The sequence below is a fragment of the Monodelphis domestica genome, chromosome 4, assembly GCF_027887165.1.
Source record: "Monodelphis domestica isolate mMonDom1 chromosome 4, mMonDom1.pri, whole genome shotgun sequence".
In the NCBI taxonomy this organism is placed as follows: Eukaryota; Metazoa; Chordata; class Mammalia; order Didelphimorphia; family Didelphidae; genus Monodelphis; species Monodelphis domestica.
In genome coordinates, this window is record NC_077230.1 from 167411974 (window position 1) to 167437927 (window position 25954).

Consider the following 25954-nt stretch of genomic DNA (forward strand, 5'->3'; position numbering starts at 1 on the left):
GCCCATACTTTCCCTTGGAAGTACATAGTCAGTTTTGCTGGATAGCTGATTCTTGGTTGAAGACCCAGCTCTCTTGCCTTTCTGAAAATCATGTTCCATGCCTTACGATCATTCAGAGTAGAACTTGCAAGGTCTTGTGTGACCCTGATCGGCATTCCTTTATATCTAAATTGTCTTTTTCTGGCTTCTTGTAGGATTTTTTTTCTTTTGCTTGAAAGCTTTGGAATTTGGCAATTACATTCCTGGGAGTTGTTTTTTGGGTATTTAGTGTAGAGGGTGTTCTGTGAGCTCTTTCAGTGGCTGTATTGCCCCCTTGTTCTAGAATCTCTGGGCAATTTTCTTTGATTATATCTTGTATTACGATGTCGAGTTTGCTGTTTATTTCTGGATTTTCTGGTAGACCAATTATTCTTAAATTATCTCTTCTTCCTCTATTTTCCAAGTCTGTTACCTTGTTAGTGAGATATTTTATGTTCTCTTCTAGTTTCTTGATCTTTTGGCTTTGCTTTATTGATTCTTGCTCTTTTACCTGCTCGTTGTCTTCCAGTTGCCTAATTCTGACCTTTAAAGCCTGGTTTTCCTTTTCAGTTTGGTCAAACCGGTTTTGTAGTTGCATGAAATTCTTTCGCATTAATTCTCACTTTTCCTGCCAGAAGGCTTCCATCTTTTTGATCATTTTCGATTCAAATTCTTCAAAAGTTTGTGGAGAGTTTCCATTTCCTTTGGAAGGTTTCGGAGCATTTGCTTGTGTTTCCTCTTGTATCTCCTCTGTATTTTGTATTTTTGCTCCATAAAATGTGTCCAAAGTTGCTCCCTTCTTGTTTTTCTTGTTTTGAGGCTTTTTTTCTTCTGTGCTGTTTGCCATCTCTATCTGAATGAGGGGGGCTGGCTCTTCTGTTATATGACTGGTGTTCAGTGGCTTTAGCCCCAGGCAAATTGTCTGTCTTCCCCAGGAAGCTCGGAATTGCTGGCGTTTCGGAGTTACTACCCTCCTCAGTTCCCTCCCGATGCTTCTCTGTTGCCTTACTTCTGTGCTCTGAGCCTGGCTTGACACTCTCAGATGTATTTCAATGCCTTGCTGGCCAGATGACCCTGCACTCTGAGGGGGAGGGGCCATGGCTTCCCGGAGCTCCAAGGACTGGTGATAGGATTAACCTCAGACTAAGTATACCCTGAGGCAGGGACCTTCTGTGAGACTCAGATGGAAGGATCTGGTCAGGGGTCTACAGGCTCCCCCTGTCTCTCTCTGTTTCCCTGCTGTCTGGGTGCCCCTCAACTGGGTCAGGTTGTTTTCAGGATGTGGCCTTCAGCTCCGAGGCCCTTTTGTCTGCCCTGAGGGTTACTGTTGTTTCAGAGGACCCTGCACTCTGAGGGGGAGAGCCGGTGGCTTCCAGGAGCTCTGAGGGCTGGTGATAGGATTAACTTCAGACTGAGTATGCCCTGAGGCAGGGACTTTTGGTGAGACTCGGAAGGGGGCTACAGGCTCCCCCCTACCCCCGTCTCTCTCTGTTTCCCTGCTGTCTGGGTGCCCCCGAGACTGGCTCAGGTTGTTTTCAGGGTGGGGCCTTCAGAATAGCCGGCTCCCGAGGCCCTTTTCCCTGCCCTGAGGTTCCTGCTGCTGCCTCGGATTCAGAGCTCTCAGTTGGGGGGGATGGGTCCTGGGACCTTCCCTTTGCCTACCCCTTAGATCCGAGTGATCTCGGGTTCTGACTTTTGGGGGGGCCGTACCTTTTGATCCAGGTCCAGGAGGAGTGTTCCCGGGGTCTATTCTGTTGTTTGTTTTGAATTTCGGTGCCCTAGGAGTATTCAGTTTGAGATCGGTGAGGAAGGGTTTCTGGAGCTCTGAACTTAACTTTCTCTAAGCTGCCATCTTTACCGGAACAACTCAAGGAGGTAACATTCTACTAGAGGGGACTAGAAGTACATATAAAATATATACTATCTATATATGCAAAATAATAATAGCTAATACTTATATAGTACTTATATTTATATGTCAAACTCTGTGCACTCTTTATGGTTATTATCTTATTTCATCCTCACAACAACCTTAGGAGGTAGGTGCTATTGTTATCCCCATTTTACAGATGAGGAAAACTGAGTCAAATTTAACAAACAGGTTCACACAGCTAATAAGGGTCTGAGGCTTGACTTGAACTCTGGTCTTCCTGACTGCAGGTCCAGTGCTCCCTACCACAGCTTAGGTAAGCAAAAGAGTAGTTTGATAAGGACAGCACCAGCAGTTAGGGAGCTCAGAAAAAGCCTTCATGCAGATGATACTCAAGCTAAGTCTGGAAGAAAGGGAAGGCCCCTCTTCAACAGAGATGAGGAGGAAGTGTGAGACCGTTATAATTTAGGGTGGAGGCTTCCTGATAACACTGAGGCCTTTTTGGATTCTTATCTCTAAAGGAAGTTGTTCTTTTGGGTCACTGTCCTCTTTTTAGTTCTTGTTCCTTGGTTTTGATTGTAGAGAAGTCCCAGGAGTAAATGCCAAATTGATTTGAGGGGATTGCTGCTTCTTTGAGGAGCAAGTGAATTGTGTTTAACTCCTCATCATACACCAGAACATTTTTCTTGAAGTGGATAAGGATATTCAGAGACAAACTGAGGACAAGTATTTATTGTACAAAATTATAAATTGTATATAATTAGTTGACATACAATTATTATATATTATAATATATATTATTATTATATAATTATTATGGGCCATCTACTAGGATATGAAAATAGCTTTGTTTTAGTGATTTTTTTTTTCTAGGTAATATAATGTATATCATGGTTTCTAACTTCTGTGTGCTTCTTCAGTAATAATGAAAGATTTCACTTCTTTATATAGTACCCTGGTGTTAAAAGTAGTTTAAGGGCAGCTTAGCTTCTCATGGTAGTACATTTCCCAGTCCCATAAAGTTCACATTTCATATCCTTCTATGGCTTTGGTGCTGCCACTTTCTATAACTGAACTGCCCTCCTCAAAATTCTTAATCATCCATAAATGCCACTTTCACTTCATTTGGGCTTATTATGCTGTACTATAATTCATAAAATCGTAGTCTTAGATCAAGAAGAAATCATAGAGGTCATTTAGATTAACTCCTTCATTTTACATATGAAGAAACCAAGGCCTGGGAAGTTTAGTGATTGGCTAGGTAGTACAGTGGATAGAGCTTTGGACTTGGCAGTCAGAAAGACTTCAATAAAATTCTGTCTCAAATCAAATAATATTTGTAAAGTGCTTTGCATACTTAAAGTATTACATAAATAATGGGATATACATTAAGTTTCTTGACAGTGGGGACAATCTTAACTAAAGTTTCTATCTCCCTAGGAATCTTGCAGATGGTGCTAAATAAATATTAGTTAATTTGAATTGTTAGTGATGTAGCAAGAACTTCCCTAAAAGTAATAGCTAACACATACAGAGTGCTTGAAGTTTTGTAAAGTAGCACAGGACCTAGCACATAGTAACCTTTTAATAATTATTGATTGATAGTTTAAAATAACTTTATACATATTATTTCACTTAGTGAACACAACTAGTGAAGTAGATGCTGCTATTGGATAATAATTTTATAGATAAGAAAACTGAAAAGCATGAAGAACTTTCCCTGGATCACAATAGCTACTAATTATCTGAGGTAGATAAATATTCCAATCTTATCTCTGTGCAGGTGATCCTCCTGCTTTTCTGAACAGCTCTAATCTTTTTCCTAACCTTCAGCCTCCCCTCTCCAGCTGCATATTAGACATTTCTGGTAGATATCTTCAACTTAGCACATTCAAAGCTAAACTTATCTTTCCCCCAGCCTGCCTTCCTAAGTTCCCTTACTGTTTGGAGGTACCACTATTCTCCCAGGCACCTGGGTTCCATACATTGGGTGTCACCCTCGGATCCTCATTGTCTTCTTACCTTCATATCCAATCAGTTGTCAAGTCTTGTCATTTCTACCTTAAAAACATATCTCATATCTACCCTCTTCCTCTGACCCTGCTGCCATCCTGGTATAGGCCCTTCTCATCTTCCTCACCTGGACTATTGCAATAGTTTGCTGATTGGATTCCCTACCATTCACTTTCAAAATGATTTACCTAAAGTGCAGCTGTGGCTAGTCACCACCACCACCCTCATGCAGTAAATTCCAGTGGCTCCCTATTTCCCCCAGGATCAAATATAAAATCCTGTTTGACTTTTAAAGCTCTTCATAATCTGGCCTCTTCCCTTTTCCATTCTTCTTACTCCACATTCATTGATGTAGTGACACTGACCTCTTTGCTGTTCTAATACATAACCATCCATCTCCTGAGAGATTTTCCCTGACTGTCCTCCCTTCCTGGAATTTTCTCCTTCTTCCTCTCTGCCACCTGGCTTCCTTTAAGTGTCTGACCTTCTGCAACAGAGTGCCTTTCTTCTAAGACTATCTCCAGTTTATCCTCTATATATCTTGTTTGTAATGTAGTCCTTTGCTTGTTGTTTCCTTGAGAACAGGGGCTGTTTTTGTAGTTGTTTTTTTTTATTTTTTGCCTTTTCTTGTATTCCAGTGCTTTAGCCTAGTGCCTGGCACATAGTAGGCACTTAATAAATGCATATTGACCACTTTATGACTTAAGGTCTCCTGAGCCATCTAGTATTGGTATGCCAGCTTCTGGGTCAGGGATAGGTTAAAGATATAAAAGGAATTCTTGATACCAAATTTCTGTTTGATGTGTTTTCCTGCTTTTCCAGAGACTGAAGAAAATGAGATGTATCTCAAAGTTTAAGAAACTCTTTCTTCTCCACAGTTAAAAAGTTAATTTCTGCTTGTTAGAAGAACAATAGAACTGTGACTAGCCCAGCTTGAATTTTCGTAGCCTGTTGATATGATAATGGATATGAATTGGAGAGTGATTGTGGCCTCTGAAATTGGCTACCTAGAGAGAAATGTCTACTATATTATTTCAAATGTTTAACAGTATAAGTAACTTCATGTGGCATAGCAGTAAAATTATATCTGATTTTTCAAATTTTGTTAAAAACAACATTTGTAGTTAAATATTAAACATCTTTGCTGGAAATAGAGCTGTGGAAATCTTGGAAACCTCATTTAGTCTCTCATTGGACTCATCACAATTACTTTTAATGAAACGAGTTGTAACTTGCAAACATTTGCCTAACAACCCATAGGTGTCCTCAGGGAAATTAAAAGCAGGACTATAAGAAACAACTTCACAGTCCTGTGCCAGTGGATCAGAGTCCTCAGTACATCTTCATAATTATGCAGGATTTTGCTGGTTCCCATTTATAGCTGGAAAGATTCACAAGGCTAAATGACTGCTCAGCAATTTTAAACTGTAACTTAAAGCCCTTCTGTGGATATCTCTCTGACTCTGTTCCTCTTCCTCTCTCCCTCATCAGCCTCTCTTTATACACAAGCTTTTCTTCCTCTAGTCTGTATTGCCCCTGGGGAGTAAAAGCTTGCTAAGATGCCAAGGGTAAGAGCAAGCTAAGTGAAAGAGCAGAATTTGCAACTACTTTTATTTCAAACTCGTGGTTTCACAAGTAGCTAAGAGCTGGAGGAGACCTTAAAGGTCATGTAGTCCAACTCTCATCTTACTGACAAAGAAACTGAGATCATATACTCAGAGGAGGTTGTGACTTGTGAAGTTACACACAGGCAGCAGTCAGGATTTGAACACTGGGTCTTCTGACTCAGAATTCAATAATCTCTCCACTATACCAGAAGGCCATGTTTTATCCATTCTACCTCCACAATATCATTTGTAAAATGGGGGGAAGGGGAATAATGATACTTGAAAGTACTTCCTAACCCTTAAAGCATTATAGAAATGATGGTAATAACTAAAACATTTACTTAGCACTTACTATGTGCTAGGCATTGTGCTAAGAGTTTTACATTACTATTTGAAAATTATCACAAATCTTATTACCAAGTCACTGTAGTGTTGGGTTGTTTTTTTTTTTCCAGTGACATAGTAGAGATAAAGTTAAATAGAACAAGCAGGAAAGGTACTTACTAGTTTATACTTAATCCAAGAACAGATGCTGACACATCCACTCTTGGGAAAAGTCTATTAACCGTAGTCAATTTAGCATCTAATCTCTGGAAAGAAAAAACAAAACTATAAAATAAAACAAAACTCAAATAATGCCTCCAGCAACCTGGTTGTATTATTTTCCTAATTTTAATTTAGTACATCTAACATTCACTAGAGAACCTACAAAGAACATTAAGATCAGGTCTCTGCCTTTGGAAAGCTTGTTAGGGAGAATAATTCACATTTCTCTAGTACTTTAACTATTACAAAGCCTTTTCCACTTATCAACCTTGAGAGCTAGCAATGAGGTTGCAAGCATTTATGGAATAGGTTAAGGTTTTTGCTCAACAGAGAATTAGGTCATACTCCTAACTCTTGGGCTTATAATATTTTTAGCCCAGAATGTTTTTTTAAAAGGCCTTTCTTGATAAATGCCTGTAACATTTCTAGCATCCCTTTTCTTCTATCTTCCAAACAATAAGTAGGCCTAGCTTTTTGTGTGGTTTATGATATCTGAAAAAATAAAAGGGAGGGACATCCTGTGGCTGTAAGTGGTAAGATAATAAGTATTTAATCTCCATTATCTCCTTTTTTATTTAGCATGTTTTTGCATTTATTGATGAAAGATTTGAGGGGATTTTGCCAAATAAAGATTCTCTCCTCATCTCTCTCTTCCTCTCCTTCTCCTTCTCCCTCTCTCTCCCTCTCCCTCTATCTCCTTCTTCCTCCACCCTCTCTTCACCCTTTTCCCCTCCCTGCAATCTTCCAAATTTGACCTTAAGCTCCTGGAGACCAGAGACTGAACCGTAGGCCTCTTTATATACCAAGGATTGATAGCACACTGGCTATAGCAGATCCTCAAATATTTGATCATTGTGACTTTAACCCAGTTGTAGAAATTATAGAGTAGAAAGAGACAGTGTCCAAGAAATCTCATGGTGGCCTTTGACTCTTTCAGTATTAGAACTTCCTGGGAAGAGAGAATTGGTAGCATATAGAGTCCAATTCAAAGAGAAACAGACCACTGATCTATACCTGAGGATCCCTAGGGGCCACATGTTGAATTAGCTTTAAAGTGTAGTATGTGTTTTTATTGTATTTTCATTTATTTTGTTAAATATTTCCTAATTGCATTTTAATTTGGTTCCAGTCACACCTAGGAGTGATGTGGGCCAAAATACTAGACTTAGAATCAGAGGAGCTAGATTCAGATATTGACTTTAGCATTTGCTACTTCCTGGCCTTAGGGAGCCCAGGACCTTTACCTACTGAGGCCTCAGTTTTCTCATCTGTAAAAGGAGAGATGTTGAACTAGATAATCTCTAAGGCTCCTTCCAGTTTTAAATCTATACTCCCATGTTTCTAAGGATTTTCTTATTGACGCCTCCCACCCCCTTCTCTGACCCTCTTCTGGTGTTCTTTCTCAGCTGGGAAAAGACAAGATAGTTTTGAATACGAAACTAAAACAAGTTAAAAGGAAATAAAATGAACTATTCAATCATCCTATGATTGTTATGAAGAATGATGTGTTTCCACATTTGTAAAACAAGAATGCAACCTATGTTTCTGTTTGGAAATTCCTATTAGATTGTTTTTCTGCTGGTTTTCAAACATAGCTACTGGTCTTATTATCTAATCATTTCTATAGCAACCGTAATTGTTGTACGTTAATACTTTCACATTGCTAGCTTGTCATGAACAATAATATCAGGAAAGAAACCACATATCCAATATTATGCTTTGTCCAGTGTGTGAGATCACCTTGACGGAAAACTACTTGGCTCTGATATCACTTTCAAAATGTATTTTTTTCTATAGTTTGTCTATAGTTTTCTATAGTTCTATAGTTTGGGGTTTGTTTGTTTTTTGTTGTTGTTTTTTAACGCTCTTAGAAGCAATTCTATATACATTGGCTAGGCAGTGGGAGTTAAGTGCCTTCCCCAGGGTCACACTGCTAGAAAGTACCTGAGGTCAGATTTTAACCCAGGACCTCCCATTTCTAGACCTGGCTCTAAATCCACTGAGCCACCCAGCTGTCCCCTCCCCTATCCCCAGTATGTTCTAAAATTTATTCAGAAAGTAAATGGTTACTATCTGATAGGAAATCATTCTTTAGGTTTTATCTATTCAGCTCTTGATATAAAAGGCCAGCACTTGAAATTCATTGTGTTCTACATAAACAATTATGGGTAGACTGATATAGTGAAGAGAGAATACTGTTATACTAGGAATTAGGAGACCTGGGTTCGATTCCCAAACTCCGCAACTGGCGAGATATATAAATTTCAACTAGTTGCTTCACCTCTCTGGTTTGAGTCATTTTTTATAAAAAAATGATCCTTTATGACCCATTCCTTTAATACAATTCTAAGGATATTAAGGTGCCAATAATGGCTATCCATAATAGGAGCTGATAAAATAACAAGAATAGCTGGCATTTATATAGTGCTTTAAGGTGAAGTAAAGATTCTTATAAAAATGATTTCATCTTCACAGAAACTCTGTAAGGTAGATGCTGTTATTATTTCAATTTAATAGATGAGGAAGTAGAGGCAGCCTTAAATGATTGGTCTAGGGTCACAGAACTGGTGACTGATACAAAAATCTCTGACAGTTGGGTCTCTATAAAAATGTACTTTTAATGGCCTGTATAGATTAACATAAACCTGCCTTTTGATCCCGTAATAGAGAACTAATTTGATGAGCAAGAAAATTATGATCTATGTTGGTTTTCCAGTTGACTTTTCTGAGATTGGACTGTGCAGTTTTACCTTCCTGGACCCCAGTTTTTCATCTGAAATTTGAAGGGGGTTGGGCTAGATTTTCTTAACAAGCTCTGGACAAGGGGGCAAAGGGGAGGTTTTCCTTTATTTCTAGCAACTTTTTACTTGTCCTTCATAATATGACTTGATTGCAATGATAAATTGCCAGATAAACAGCAAAAAATTTCATTTTGTATTTAGTATTAAAAATCTTTAGTCTTCACTTTTGGAGGAGGCAGAGTAGTTCAATCAATGGAAGGCACACTGGATTTGGACTTGGGATATCCTAACTCAAATCTTGGCTCCAACAGTGATTACTTAGGTGACTTTGGGCAAGTCACTCCCTTTCCTAAGCCTTGGGGTTTTTTTCTCTTCTTCCATAAAATGTAGGGATTGGACAGTGTGATCTCTGAGGTCCCTTCCAGCTCTAAATCTGTGGCCTCATACCCATGTTTTTTTTTTTTTTTGTATGTCACAGATCATCTTGCTCTTTAGGGCCAGAAAATAGCTTAGAGACATCAAAGGCAAATTTCCACCCACCTCCCTTCATCTTTGAGTTGAGAGAAAGGAAGCCCAGATGTCTTTGCTCAAGTCTCAGCTGTGGGGTGCCCATGCTTCTTATAAAAAAAAAAAAAGCTCCCATCTGAAATGATTAATTAGATGAAGGCTCTCTTAACACCCCCCCCCCCCGAATTTCTGCTTCAGAGATAAAACTAGAGATGAAGGAGCACCATCTCTTCTCCCTGTGTCAGGAGAGCCTTGTATAGACAAGTGACAGGAACCTGAATGCAGTGTTTCTCAAAGGTGTTAACCATGATGGGGCTGCTTTTGTTCTATGTCTGTGTCTGTGTGTTTAATTAAGAGAAGTGGAGAGGATGGCCCAAAGAGTTGACAAACCTATTTTAGTGTAGCTGATATATAGTATATTGGGAGTGGTTCCTAAGCTGATGGGAGGGCCAGACCTTAGATGGAGAGGGAGATCCTTATCCTCTGTTCAGTTCTCTGGAATACTAAATTTCGAGGCGCTGACACCTCCCCGTCTCCTCTACCTTGTTCAGTTTCGTTTTAAAGCTGGCACAGGGAAAGAGGAAGCACATGGGTGACTTGGGGGTGGGGAGGGAACATGCCTTTCCTTGTCTTCCTTCTCCGCTTACCTGTGTCTGTTGGGAAAACCCAGCTGACAGCCACATTCTCCCCCGGGGCTGGACAGCCTCTAACTAGCCCGCCCTCAAAGCACTGCTAGAGGTTGGGGAAGCCTGACAGGCTACCCTGAAGGCTGCTGCACCCCCATCCCCTCTCAAAGAAGAGGGGCAGCCACCAGCAAAGAGGCTTGGAGAGTCTGCTGGCATTTCCTAGTTGGGATGGGAAGTGAGGTCTGGTGCCTGTCTGCCTGAGGACTGATAAAAGTGGCATCCCGGAAGGCTAGAAAGCCCTGGCTGGAAGTTGGTTTCGCCTTCTTTGTGCAGGTCCTGTTCCCTGGCTTAATTAAAGCCTCTGAAAATACTGCTTTCTGGGAGGAGGTGGGAGAACCTGTTAAGTGGGAATATATGAATGTGAACATCACGTAACTGTTTTAAAAAACTACTTAATGATTTAAGAAAGAATAAGCAACATTCTGGCCTATGACAGACTACTCAAAGAGCATCTTTTTATCCAACAGGCAAAGGAAACTAGAGTTCTTCCTGGGCCTTAGGGTCTTCCATCCCTGAATTGAAAAGCCAATTGAATTGAGCCTCCAAAATTGTGGGAAAAGCTGACTAAAATGCAGTGGAAATAGGTCTTATTTCTTAAATTGTGAAATTAATTTTACACTTAGCAAATGTAAAACCAACAAAATGGAAGGAATGTGGCATTAAAGTTCAGGGTGTTAATATTTGAAATCTGTCCAATTTAATTAGCTGCATCCTGGAGACAGTTTCCTTTTTTCTATGGTCAGTGTCACTGATATAACACCCAATTCTTTTCTCTGGAGTGAAATAAGAATTAAATATAAAATTTGTTTAGTTGCATTGACCTGAAGATTGTTTCTACAGCATTTTCTCCCATTTAGGGTAATGGGATGCATCCATGAGGAAATTGTTTAATAGCTTTCTTCTTGAAGTGGCATTTGTATGATACAGTTCAAAAAGACTATTTATCCCAAGGCTTCCTAGAATATTCTTGTGGGTAATCTGGCAGTTTTTAGTACAGTGCTTTGAATTTTATTGTGAATATGAACCTTACTTAAGGAATAATGGCATTTTTCGGTTCAATATATAACTTTGAAACATGTATTTCATTCAGTATCATCAGATATGTAGTAATATTTAGATCATACTCTGCATTTTGGTTTTTCACATTATATGAGATGTTGTTAGATGTTACAGGGCTCTTTAAAGTAATCATCACAAATATTGCTCTAGAGACCTAAGAATTCTCATTCATATAGATAAAAATAGCCAGCATCCCATAGCACTTTTAGGTTTGCAAAGTGCTTTACAAATATTATCTCATTTTATACTCAGAACAACTCTGGGATTTAACGGCTTTTATTATCTGCATCTTACAGATGAGAAAACTGAGGCAAATAGGGTTTAAGTAACTTCTCCAAAGGTATACCATGTCTAGTGTAGGATTAAAATGGAACTGAAAGGCCCAACACTATTCATTATGCCACCAAACCGCCTATAGATAATGTTGTAAGTTTTCAATGCCACTTTCCACCATCTTGACCCTGCCAAAGATAGTAATTCTTGTGATGTTTCAGTTCACCTAATATGAATCATAAGATAAACAGGATGAATGAGTTTGTTGTTAAGGAGTTTTCAATTCCTTGGGCAAAGGTTAAATCATAATAAGGATGTACAAGTCTTAATCTTAATTGCTGTTATGGAATGGTTGGTTGTTCACTTAAGTATTTGGCACTTTTGATATCCTGAAGTAAGGTAACATTTTTCTCCTAGAATTGGTATGTTTCTTGTGGGGAAATATTTGTTGAGGACCAATGTTAGGATAAAATGGAAAATATTGTATTCTCTGAGAGAATGGAAGGTTTCCACAGAGGGAAAAGAATTTGATTTCACCAATGACAGGAATGGCTAACAGAGGACTCCCTCTCCCTTGCTGTGCCCTTCCTAACTGGAAAGGAGAATCAGACTCATTAGGTGGGCCTCTACCAAGGAAGGAAAGCAGCTGGAGCTGTTATACAAAACTAATATTACAAAACAAGGGCATTCTTAAATTACCTCTACCAACCATATAACCTGTAGTTCAGAAGCAGCAGGGAGGTTGGAGAGCTAGTGTGGGAAAGGACTGAAGGGATGTGATTTTTTTTTTTTAATGTAACTATCTGACAACAGCCCTCCCTAGGTTTTGTGCTAAAATAAGAGCATTTTCACACATTTTAATTGCTCTGAGATAACAACAGTATGAACTCCATCTACAAACATTTATTATCTATTTAATTTTGCTCCAATTTCAATGTAGCAAGAATTCACCTTGTAAGTAGAAGTAACTGTCCGTTTAGTAAAAGATATCCCTCCCCACATTGCTACCATTGTTGTGCTTTTATTTTTTTTTCTTCTTTTGGAAAGCAGTGTATAGACATATTGAATAAAATAACCCAACACATTTCTGTCAGTTCAGGTGGCCTGGTCAATTACCACTTTAAAAGTGATATTTTTTTGAATTAGGATGCTCCTTGTTTTCTTGGCCATTTGTGAAGAATGCTATGAAATCATGAAAATGCATGGTTTCTCAGATTGTGTTGGCCAGACTTCTAGATAACTTCATGCTACAGAATACTCAGCAAACCTATTATTAGAGAGACCTGTAAAGTGCACAATAAAATTGTATTTATTTAATAATGATGCAGTTTCCTCTTGATTTCTCCCCCTCCAGATCTTTGTCATTGACACTATCCTTTTTAGTGATGCTACAAGACAGAAAGGAATGGATAAAAACATGGGAGAGCAGCTCAATAAAGCTTATGAAGCCTTCCGTCAGGCATGCATGGACAGAGATTCTGCTGTAAAAGAACTACAACAAAAGGTATGTAATATTAGTTTGGAAACTTCTCTTGAAAATCATGGTATACTGCTTACTACTAAACTATTGGTACAAGTGGAAATCACTGGGAAGAACAATTTGAAATATCAGTCACATTTTTCAAGGCATGAAATTTGACCTCATATTTTTTTGTATGGTATGTTAAATTGAACCATGTGGAATGTTTGTGGGTTAATTAAGGGTTTCGTGTTTATGAATGACCCAAAATATGGTCTCTTTTAAATATAGAAATGGAAATGTTAGTATTTTCATCCTAAATACAACATAGATGAAATGTAAAACAAGATTTTTTTTTAAACAGAAAGTCAAGAAATATCAGTGCCTTAACTTTTTTGTTTGTTTACATTGTTTGACTGGCAGAACAAATCACCTTAAAGTAGAATGTAGCTTGATTTTATTATTAATTTCTGTTTATAGTAAGATAGATAATTTACAATAAGATCTATTGTCTGTGTCTCATTCTGACACATACTACACAAGGGCTCCTACATACTACTTTTGACTTTGCACAGAATTGTGTGTACTTTAAAAAATCAAATAGTCTTGTTCCCGGTGAGGTGTGAGTAAGAGAGAGGAAGGTAAAGTTGATTTAGTATACAGTAGTCAGTGTTGGGAATTTTTTCCCCCTATTAGAGATAATGGTAAGCAATTCTGCTCCTTTAATTTAACTCCTATTATGCCCCCAAACTAGCCTCTGATAACATCAACAGTATGCTTTATTGTTAATTAAAAAGTTCTGGACTTTGAGTCAAGTGACTTATGTGACCAACAGTAAATTATTTAACCTCTTTGGATTTTGTTTCCTCATCTGTAAAATAGTTATTTCTATTATGTACCTCAAAGTGTTGTAAGCAGTTGTAAATGTTTTACAAACCTCAAAGTATAGAAATGAGCTGCTCCCAGTAGATACTATTTCAAAAGGGAGATGAGAATAAAAATAAGTGGGAAAATTTATTTTTTTTCCTCTGAAAACTAGTATTTATTACCATATTAAATACTCAAAACTCTGTAATAAAGAAAGATATGAATAAATTTAATATTATTCATTTTTTTATTACTTGTAGCCCTAACATTAAAAATACCTGCTAATACACTTGGATAAAGACATTTTTATTCCCATTCTACAGTTGGCCCACATTAATTTTTGGCCATTTTTTGAAAGAATGAGACTTCATCATTGCTTTTCATGTGTTCACACATATGTAGCCTTTAGGCATTCTCAGAGTTTCTTCTTGTTTTGTTGTAAAAGGAAAAGTCTTCTTATGGTCCCTTTTTTTGTTGTACCTTCTTAGGTTCTATTTTTAATCTATATATATATATATATATATATATATATATATACATATATATATATTATTGCTATGATAGAATTGAAATTACCAAATTTTAATAACCAAGCTCTTATCAGATTCTAGAACACAACTAAAGCACTGACTAAGAAAAAAGAAAGTCAATACTTCTTTCGCTAGAAATATATATATATATATATATATATATATATATATATATATATATAAAGGGTCTGGAATAGAGAAGAATGTGTAAATAGCTCAAATTTGTAGGGTTCTTAAATCTTAACATTCCATCTTCTGTCTTAAATTATGTTTGGTGACAAATAAGAATACCTATTTTAAAGTTATTTTATATTAAAAATAGTGCCATATACCAGACTATGCTTTTTGTAGTCAATTATTCCATATAAGTTAAGTTTTTACAGTACATAAAGTATTATGGTTGTTACTTTGAACCACACAAAAAAAAGTATGACAGACTTTTCAGCCTTTGGGAGCTTGATATTTCCTTAGAGAGAAATGATATACTCTATTCACAATAGAACAAGATATCCTTTTTATCGCTCTCTGAGATATACTTTATTTTAAAGGTGGTTCTTATTTTAAAAATTGCAAATTGTTAAAAAAAAATCCAGAGGCCATTATGTTGTTTTCTCCAACCTGGTAAATAATGTTTTCTTGCTTGAACTGTTACTTTGAAAAATTATTATTGTCTCAGAGTGAATTTTTAAAAATTTTATAACAATATATTATTTAAGTCAAGCATTTCTATTACTTAAGGTTTGAGTAGCAAAGAAAAAAAGTAGTAGCATACACAAGTTTAATGCATTGGTTCTTGGCCTTTTTTTATGACTTGAAACTCTTCAGCAGTTAGCTGAAGCCTTTGGATCCCTTTTCAGAATAATATTTTTAAATGCATTAAATAAAGCATATAATGGAATTATAAAAGAAGTGTAAGGGGGGAAAAGGGTTATTTTTAAAAGGGTTGGACTTGATTTATTAAGAGTGTGGTCACCAGGAATTTAATTTATTCCAAAGAGATTTATTTACAGTGTATTTACAAAATATAGAAGTGAAGTAAGAAAATCAGAGAGAGGATAAGGTAAGAAATCTAGCCTAAGCACTAAGTAATTTACTCCCAGACCTTAGCTTAACCCTGGCATGGAGAGTTTGCCCCTAGCTGGCCTCAGCAAAGCTGAGGACCTGAGGAAATCTCTCCTGAGGCTAGTCTCTTCAGAAAATATCTAGGAAAGAGTCAGCTCTTTTCACTCATCACATACCAGTAGAAGAGCCTCACTGGGAACAGGGTCTCAGGTCCAGTCAGCACATTCTTCACTAGCTTCCAATTTTTAGAATGAAGAACTGGCAGAAGAACTCCACTCAGGAGGTTGTCACTCCCTTTTAAAGACACTTTACTTTCTCTTGTGTCTACTTCCACTTTTTATATGGACAAATCATAGTCTAAAGCCTTTTCTTAGGACTGCCCAGGAGGCAGTCAGTTGATTCTGATTTGTCACCCACCACTGCACACGTCGGTCACAGACCTCCCACTCAATTGGGATGTCTACACTCTTGGTGATTAAATCTAAAAATGGGCAGAACTTCCTACTCAACTTTTAAGTAGGGTGTTTACACTTTTGGTGATTAAGTCTAAAAATAGGCAGGGGTTAATCTTCACAATCAGGAGAGAGTTAATTATTTTCATTTTCACAATCAGGGGAGAGTTAAATTTAATCTTCACAGAAGATAATATTGAAATTCAGTTTTTGATATATTAAAAATATTTACCGAGCTACCAAAATCTATGTATGATCCATTTGGGGGTCCATGGAGTTCAAATTAAGTACCCTTGCTCTAATGATACATAATCTAGTGTTGCTAATGTCTACCTCAGTTACTGCTCAGTAATAATAGAGCCAGAGGTTTGCTTCTTGTGCCAAAGGTGATATTGAAATATCTTGTATATAAAAAAGCAAGTAGTGTAAAGTGCTAAACTAATTCAGGATACCCAAATTCAGATCTTCCCACTTTCAAAATTTAATAGCAACAACCCCAGAAACTGAGCTTAAGCTTCCTTATCTATAAAAGGGGGGTTAATACTATCAATCACACCTAGTTCTGGTAGAGAAAGCACTTTGCAAATGTTAAGGAACAATATCAATGTACACTTAATTATTTATGTACAACTTTGTTGAAAAGAATTCTCAACAAGTTGTCCTCTCCACTGGACATACCTGAGAACCTCATTTTCTTCATCTGCTATATAAAATGTTTGGACTAAATCAGTTAACAAGCATTTATTTAAACACCTTTTATGTAACAAGCGCTATGGTAGGAACTGAAGTTACAAATATAAAATAAAATAATCTTTACCCTCAAAGAATTTATAATCTGTTTAGACAGATTCACATATATAAATACATAAAGCATATACAAAATACATACAAGGTAATTTTAGAGAGGACATACTAGCAGCTGATACAGGGAGTTTAGTCTACCCAAGCTGAAATTTGTAGGAGACTACTTCTGTAGGAAATTTTAAGAGTCAAGAGTAAAGTGTATTCTAGGGGGACAGCTTATGCAGAGTCACAAAGAGGGAAAAGAAGGTCAATTGAATGGGCTAGTGTCCATCAGGGAGCTTAATAAATGTGCCCATCAAGAAGCTTAATAAATAATAATCTGTTTTTTGTTTCATGGCTAACAGTAAGAGTCAAGGAAAGGAGGAGTACATAATCGCTAGTACAGTACTCCCCACTGATACTACCAATCCCTGGAGTTTAGAATCACATCATGAAGTTTATTATAGACCTGAAGAGGCTTAGGGTCTCTGAGGAATTGCTGGAAGGTCTGACTCTGAACTCTTTGTAATGATAACAACGATTAAAAGGAATTCATTTTAGCAGACAAAATCACTTAACATCTCAGGGCTTCAATTTCCTCATTTGTAAAATGAGAGAATTGAATTTTGTGGCCTCTGAGGTGCCTATCAGTTCTAAGTCTATGATCCTGTAATCTTATATCCCCTCTTATCTTTAGAATAAACTGCCCTTGCTGTTTTTTTTACTTATTTTTATTATTTTATATTTTTTTTGTTTTTGAAATTTTTATTTAATTAATAGATTTAAAATATTTTCCCATGGTTACAAAATTCCTGTTCTTTCCCTCCCCTACCCCCACCTCCCTCCCATAGCTAACACACAATTCCATTGGGTATTGCATGTGTCATTGATCAAGAACTTTTTCCATATTGTTGATATTTGCACTAGGGTGATCTTTTAGAATCTATATCCCCAGTCATATCCCCCTCAACCCATGTGATGAAGGAGTTGTTTTTCTTCTGTGTTTCTATTCCCACAATTCTTCCTCTGAAATGTGGAGAGTGTTCTTTCTCATAGATCTCTCAGAATTGTCCTGGATCATTGCATTGCTGCTAGTAAAGAAGTCCATTATGTTTAATTGTACCACAGTGTTATTAGTGTCTGTGTACAATGTTTTCCTGGTTCTGCTCCTCTCACTCTGCATCAATTCCTGGAGGTTGTTCCAGTTCCCATGGAATTCCTCCACTTTATTATTCCTTTGAGCACAATAGTATTCCATCACCAACATATACCACAATTTGTTCAGCCATTCTCCAATTGAAGGGCATCCCCTCATTTTCCAATTTTTTGCCACCACAAAGAGCACAACTATGAATATTTTGGTACAAGTCTTTTTCCTTATTATCTCTTTGGGGTATAAACGCAGCAGTGCTATGGCTGGATCAAAGGGCAGACAGTCTTTTAGTGCCCTTTGTGAATCTTAAAACTGCTCAGACTCTACTTTAGAAGATTTAGTTAAGCTATTCCCCATTTTCTACAATGGAGGTACTTAGTCAGGAATGTATTGAGAACTTTAAAATTACTCCACCCTGCTCAGACAGTGCCTTAGGGGAAGATAAAGTTGTAAAATTCCTGATTGAACAATGAAAAGTCCCCAACTCATACTTATAGTGAAGCAAAAACCCTAAGCTAGGTAGGTGGTCTATTTTAGATCTAATACAAAAAGGTGATAAGTACCTATAAAGGTTAAATTAATCACTAAAAGGTCAAGCAACTTACAAAGGGCAAGCTTAGCAAAGAGACGTGAAATATGCATAAGATATAATTTAATCAGAGAAGATGATAACAAAAGAAGATGTGAACTAAGAATGGACAGTCCTGGGGAAAAGCGTCTACTGTGATTGGTAGATGTGAAAATTTAGGGGAGGTGACATAAGAGAAAATTCTCTTTAAAAGGAGGTCAGGAGTTCAGAAGAGGCTCTCTGAACTTAGTTGGAGTTTGGAGTTAGTTTGGAGGAGCTGGGTCTCTGAACTGAGTTCAGGAATTGAGGATTTCAGTGAAGGACTGGAGTTTTGCTTTAGGATGATCTTGTGGTGAGTGATAAAAGACTGACTAGTCTCCCTTAAGGCTCATACCTAGGCCATTTGGCCTAGGCCCTTCCTACAATTTTCTCTTCTCTCTCTCTCTCTCTTCCCTTAATTCCTTCATTTGTATTAATTAAAATCTCCATAAAACCCAGCTGACTTGGGTATTTTCATATTTGGGAATTTTCCCATGGTGACCACTTATTTTTAATATAAATCAAGACATTAAAAATTATCTTTACAGTTTGGCCGAAACCTTTACATGTTTGGCAATTCCGTCTTGTAAAACCCACATTTTTGCAGTTACACCTTTGGGCATAGTTCCAAATTGCCATCCAGAATGGTTGTATCAATTCACAACTCCACCAGCAATGTATTAATGTCCCAATTTTGCCACATCCCCTCCAACATTTATTACTTTCCTTTGTTGTCATGTTAGCCAATCTGCTAGGTGTGAGGTGGTACCTCAGAGTTGTTTTGATTTGTATCTCTCTGATTATAAAAGATTTGGAACAGTTTTTATGTGTTTATTAATAGTTTTGATTTTGAAAAATCCTTTCTATTTTGTAATTGATGCTAAGTATCACTTCCAAGGCAGAAGAAAGGTAAGGGCTAGGCAGTGGGATTTAAGTGACTTACTCAGTTTTCACACATCTAGGAAGTATCTCAGGCCTGATTTGAACCCAGGACCTCCCATCTCTGGGCCTGATTCTATCCACAGAGCTGCCCCAGCCCTTGTTCCTTTAATTAGTCTTCTTATGGTATGTTTATAAGATCTTTCACTAGCCATTCTTCTCTGGATATTCTCCAGCTTTTCAATGTCCTTCCTCAAATGTATTACCCAGAATTGGACACAGTGCTCCAGCTGTGGTCTGGCCAGGGTAAAGTACAGCAAAACTAATGCTTCCATCATTCTGGATACTATACTCCTCAAAATGCAGCCTAAGATTCTACTAGGTTTTTTGGGTTGCATTATCATTCCATGGCAAGGTTTATTGGATAGAGACTGGACCTCAGATCTCATACTGAACTCATTATCTTTTATCCAAACCTTCCCATCTTCCCTGTTACTTCTGCTACCCTCCCAGTCATCTCTCTTACCCCGATCCCTACACCTCCTGCCATATCCATTGAGTTGCTAAGTCCTGTCATTTCTACCTTTTCAACATATCTCATGTGTTCTTCCTTCTCTCTTCTGACACTACTACTACCCTGGATCAATCCCTCTTTACCTCATGCCTGCACTATCGAAATAGTCTTTCCCACACCAGTTCATCTTCCATTCAACTTTCAGATTGATCTTTCTATAAGCGCAGGTGTGACTATGTCACCCCCTTACTCAATAAACTCCTTTTTACCTCCAGAATCAAATAATGTCCTCTCAGTCCTCAATCCTAGTGCCTTCCTTTGAAGATTATCTACAGTTTATCCTGTTTATGATTTCTTTGTGCATAGTCGTTTGCATGTTGTCCACCGTTCACCTCCCCATTAGACTGTGACTTTCTTGAGGGCAGGACCTGCTTGATTTCTTATTTTTCTTTGCATTCTCAGTCAGCATAGTGTCTAGCAGAGAAGGTACTTAATGGCTACTTGGTGTGGCAGGAATGGGTTCAGATTTCACCCTCTGACACTTGCCAGCTGGGCAATTTTGAGTAAGGCACTTAATATCATTGGGTTTGTTTCCTCATTGGCAGGCATAGGAGTTGGAATAATTGGCCTCCAAGGGGCCTTTCTAACTTGGAACTGTGATCCCATACCTCCTAATACAATTGAAGTCCAATAAAATCCTTAGATCTTTTGGAGATGAACTATCCAGCTATGTCTTCATCATCTTGAATTAATCAGGGTTATGTTTGTAAAAATAAATTCATTGAATTTGTGTAAGACTATATGTTTATCCTTTATTCAATTGTATCTTATTAGGTTCTAGTCTCTCAAGACCATTTTTGATTCTATCATGCTGCATATTAGTTATTAATTTATGCTTAGAGACATATTTAAATTTAGAAAGATACCAGCCATATCTTTATTCTGGTTCCAAATAAAAATGTTAAATTAGCACAAGGTAGTTAAATTAGCACAAGAGTAAATCCCAGGGACATTCCCCTAGAGCCCTTATAAGTTGACATTTAACCATTAGTGGCTATCCTTTTGGACTCACTACTTAGTCAGTCCTGAATCTACTTTATACACTTTTAATGAAAGTGAACAGCTATCTCAGTGGATAGAGCTCTGGGCCTGGAGTCAGGAAGACCTGAGTTCAAATATAGCCTCAGATACTTACTAGCTGTGTGACCCTGAGCGAGTCACTGACTTTTGTTTGCCATAATCCACTGAAGAAGGAAATGATAAACCACTCCAGTGTTTATTCCAAGAAAATCCCATGGATAGTGTGAACCATGTGGTCATGAAGAATCAGATATGACTGAACAGCCCACATCAATGGGAGAGTGTATTTGCCCTGATTTATGGCAACCTTAGATGACAGGCAAGTTTCATCTTCTCTTTAGTAGCCTGGTTGGAAAGGAGGATGTTTATCTGTAATAATAAAAAAGTCAGGTTTGGGGTGGAACAATGACAAACTCAATTTTGGACACATCCAACTTGAGAAACCATTGGAGAAAATCATTTGGAAATGCAAGCTTATAACTGGGTAAAAAGGTTAGAGCTACAGAAATTGATCTGAGAATCATCTCTACAAAGACAACTGAACTTATGGGAGTTGATGAGATCATCAAGTGAGAGAGTACAGAGGAAGAAGAGAGGAGAGCCCAGGATGTAGCCATGGGGCACCTACAGTTATTGGATATGGGTGGGAGGAAGAGATAGCAAAGAAACCTAAAGAGGAGTGATTGGTTAGGCTGGTAGGAAGAGAACCAAGAGAACTGTCATGAAACCCTAGATAGGAGAGAGTATCCAGAAGAGGGTGGAATAATAAGTAGTTTGTGGTAAAATTTCAGGTATTTTCTAATGTAATTTCTCAACCTGTGTTCCATACAGCTTCCAAAGTGATTTTTCTAAGGTACAATGCTGGTCTTGTTACTTCCCTGCTCAAAAAATTTCAATGGCTCCTGTTTACTATTAGAATGAAATATAGACTTCTCTATTTGACATTTAAAGTTCTTCATAGGCTGGCTCCATCCTTGTAATAAATGCTCTCCTTTACACGCTTTGTAGTCCAACTAGCTTTCTTGCTATATTGCTGCATGCCATTCCATCTTCCATCCCCATCCTTTTCTTTTCATAGCTGCCCTCTCCCATACCTAGACTACTTTATTGCCTTTTCTCTGCCTCTCCAAACCCTAGTTTCCTTCAGAGTTCAAGAACTCTTTTCTAAATGAAGTCTTTCTTGATTTCCTCCAACTGCTGTGCCTCCCCTTAGTTCTCCTCCAAAAAAAAAAATTCACTTGTGCTTATTGTATGTATAGATATATGTGCATGTGTATATATAAACATAGGTGTTCACTCCCCTGATAAATTCTTTACAGCAGAGATTATTTCATTTTTTGTATTTTTAGTCTTTTAAACACAATTTTGACACTTTTTTTTTAAACCCTTACCTTCCATCTTAGAATCAATACTGTGTATTGTTTCCAAGGCAGAAGAGCAGTGTAATGTTGTGGAGGAGAAAAAATGGGAAAAGTGCAGCAGAGCTAGAGAAGCTAAGACTGCTGAACTGTCAATCAAGGAGGACATTCTAATTGGAATGGCGACCAGGAAGGGCCTTTAAAAAGAAACAGACAAGCTGAAAAACTTGGTCTCTTACCCTTGGCACAGAAAGGAGGAAGGACAGAAAAGTCCTGCTCTCTGGTTTCTCCCTGACTGAATCTTCAAACCTGTTGGCCATTTCCCCAAATATGAACTCTATTCCACCATCCTCCAGCTTAGAAATTGTTTTAAGATTAGGGAAACCCCAAACCCTCTCTCCCCTCAACTTCTTACCTTTCCCCTTCTCCCAAATAAATCTCTTAAATCTCTTACTTAAACTTAGAAAAGAGAGAGTGCTTTGTTTGATATACCAAGATACTCATTTTGAGCTGACTTCAGTGCTACCAACAGGAGAATCAACTTGGGGCGGGGGGGGGGGGGGGGGGGAGGAGGAAGGAGGGTGGAGATTGGAAAATCTGATCTTGAAATTATCATATTCCTCTTAAAATAATCCCCTAATACAATTTGGCACCCTGAACAAACTATATCCACATCCTATAAGGGCTAGGCAATGGAGAGGTTAAGTTACTTGCCCAAGGTCACACAGCTAGGAAGTGTCTTGAGGCCAGATTTGAACCTAGGACCTCCCCTCCCTAGGCCTGGGACTCAATCCACTGAGCCTTCCAGCACCCCTTTTGGCACTTTAATCAGACCTGTGATTGAATCAGTATAAGGAACTCCTACTGAGGAAGTCATCTCTAACAATGAAAATCAGCCTTTGCAGTCTAGTATTTGAAAAGTTGAAGCCTGGTAAACCAACAGAGGTTAGATGAATTGCCCAGGGTCACACATGCAATAAGTGTCAGAAGCAGGACTTGAATCTAGGGCTTCTTAATTCTGAGTTCAGCCAACATAAAGCACTGCCTCTCATCTGTCACAAAGAAGGCACTTGATTAATGCTTATTGATTTACTGATTAATGGGTGGGATAAGAAGTTGAAAATAATTGTCTGAGTACTAGGCCTATATAGGCAGAAGCACTAGAGTAGTAGTCCTGGTTTGGATGATCCCTTAACTATTTTTCTTCTCTTCAGTTTGCTCATCTGTAAAATTGAACATGATGCTTAGCTCACTGAAGTGTCAAGATGAGACAGTTAGTTAATTAGTTGATATGTCTAACGTACTATGCAATAAGATAATTACTATTTAATTATGTTCCTTCATGAACCATCGAGCTTCATATTGCAGGTCTCTGTAGTAGCCACGCAAATCTCATAATGAAGATTCAGCTCCCTTTGTGACTAATTTTCTACTAATTTAAAGGATTCTGAAATTTAAAATCAGCTTAGGGAGAGGAATAAATGATGAGAGAATTATTTGTAATGTTAAAAAGATTGTCTCTTTCACATAGGAAATTTTAAATTATAAGTTTTAAGGTTTATGCTTTAGAGAATATAAAAAATAAAAGCTGTTTCAGTATCCCTGTTAAAGGGAAACTTCAACTTGTAGAATATTCTTTCATTTTAATTTTATTTGTATTTAGCAAAGCTTAAACATCTGTGTCCAAAATTATGTGGTAATTTGGAATATATTATCATAGAATCTTGGAGATTAATGATGTGACCTGGAAACCAATATTAAGATAAGTTTTTTGTTCCAGTTAGAGAAGTTTAACATATGTATAAAATACTTTGACTATGGAATTTGAGATTTAAACAGTATCCTTGGTCATTGAGAGTTATCTCTGAACTTGGTATTTGACATAGGATTCATCATTATTTAGCATGCAAATCTATTCTCAAAAAATAATTTTTATTGAAAATATTAAAAGAATATAAACAGAATTCAAGAGGGAAACTCATTATTGGCTGTATAAGAATTATTGGCTTATTAAACTACCTTAAGAAACTAATAGTAGCTTATTGATTTGATCTCTTCTATATCTCTATGCACATAGTTTTTTAGGCTACTGCTTTTTGTAATCATAGTAAATGTATATTCTATTCTTCTAGTTCTGTTTTCTTCCTTTTTGCATAATTTCATATGTCTTTCCATATTTCTTTATATTCTCCAAGCTTGTCACTTTGAATGGTGCAGTAATATTCCATCACACTGCTGTGCCACAGTTTGTTCAGCCACCCAAAACCATTTTCTACTAGGACTATGTAATACCTGTTTACTTCTTCAGCTGCGGGTGGACCACTTGTTTTGCTAGTCTTCAGCATTGGGAGGCATGTCAAATACACAGAAGCCGGAGTCATCTTGGCCAGATGGTGTTTGATACAGATGGATGGTTAGTTGTCATGCAGATCTTCTAGTTGGTAACTTGTTGCTGCCATCTGACTCAAAGAATCATTCACACACCCTGGCTGTCAAAAGCATCTTCTCTTCTGTCTGTTTTAGCTGTCATGTCTGTGCTCTGTACAGAAGTGTTGACAAGACATTGCTGTTGTACATTTTCAATTTGGTTTAGTGATTTTTCTGCTTCATGGGGTCTTTGATAGTTGCTGGAGTATACTTACTCTGGGAATGCATTTTTAAAAATATGTACCGACAGTGCAACAATTATTTGACCTGTGTAACATTTTCCAGATTTTTTTTAAATCCATTCTATAGACATACTCTATAAATGACAACTGTTATTGTTTTCCTATAGATCATTTCTGTTTCATTGTTTCCAAATGCAGGAGGAGAGCTAAATTCAAGAGATAATTTTCCACTTAGATATATATATATATATTTTGGCCTCTCCCCATTTAAAATTTATGTCATCATTACCTTGCTTTTTTTTTTCCTGACTCTTCCTCCTCCTTTGGAATCTGTTTATTTTAGTAGACAGCATAAGCATTTTGTCTTCTTCCTCGGAATACTTAATCTTGTTTATACATCAGTCCTTTTCTCCTCAGACTTAATCTTCATTCACTTAACACCTTGTGACCTGACCTTTTTTTGCCTTCTCTTAGTAAATGGACAAAAAAAAAATACTTTTTACTTTTTTCCTCAAGTCTCTTTTGAAAATCTCTTTCATTGGCATATTCAGGCTTTATCTGTTATAGTCCCAGTACCTTTACATTTTAAAAAGGTAGCAAGAGGGGTAATATTCCAAATTTTATATATGATTATTCAGGCCACCAAAACAAAGTAGTAAAATTCTTCAACTTGTAGTAGTCACTGATCCCTTTAGCATTCCTCATTAATGCATCATTCCTAAGCATGTTTTATGTCAAAGACTAAAAAACTAAAAATTATTTGACAAATGCTATTTTCTGTTTTATTAATGAAGGAAAATTAATGTTAATGTTGATCATTTCTATTTTCATAGACTAATGTTGGCAGGGAAGTTTAAATAAAGTGTAGTAGATTTATATTTGGCCAAGATTTGAAAAATTTTAACTCTTGTTCTGGCCTCATTATTAACTGAACCAAAAGATCTTTTAACAGTTTACTCAACCACTCTAAACAATAGGAATCATTCAACAAAAAAAGCATTTATTAAGTGACTTCTGTGTGCCAGAAACTACATTAAGATGCTAGGGGTACAAATACGAAGAATGAAATAATTCATACTCTCTAAAAGTAAAAAAGAAAGGATTTAGAGTCATATATATAGGCCTCTGGGGGTGCTTTAGACTAGTCTCTTTACCTCAGCAAAGAAATTGAGACCTTGATAGTAGTAAGTAGCTGGTCTAGGATTTTAATCCAGGTTCTCTTTCTTAAAATGAAACCTCTCTATTTTAAACCTTACTGATAGCTTATCTTGTCATTGTACA

General features: G+C 37.3%; 1 protein-coding gene across 6 annotated transcripts in view; it reads left to right on the forward strand.

The window, feature by feature from the left end:
* Positions 1–25954, forward strand: part of TANK (TRAF family member associated NFKB activator) — a 91794-nt gene that overhangs the window by 28564 nt on the left and 37276 nt on the right. For all 6 annotated transcript variants that reach the window (XM_007494256.3, XM_007494254.3, XM_056793950.1 and 3 more), the window contains one exon: positions 12675–12824. In XM_007494256.3, coding sequence (XP_007494318.1) covers positions 12726–12824 — 99 coding nt within the window. In that variant the 5' untranslated portion in view covers positions 12675–12725. The remainder of the gene's footprint in view (positions 1–12674; positions 12825–25954) is intronic.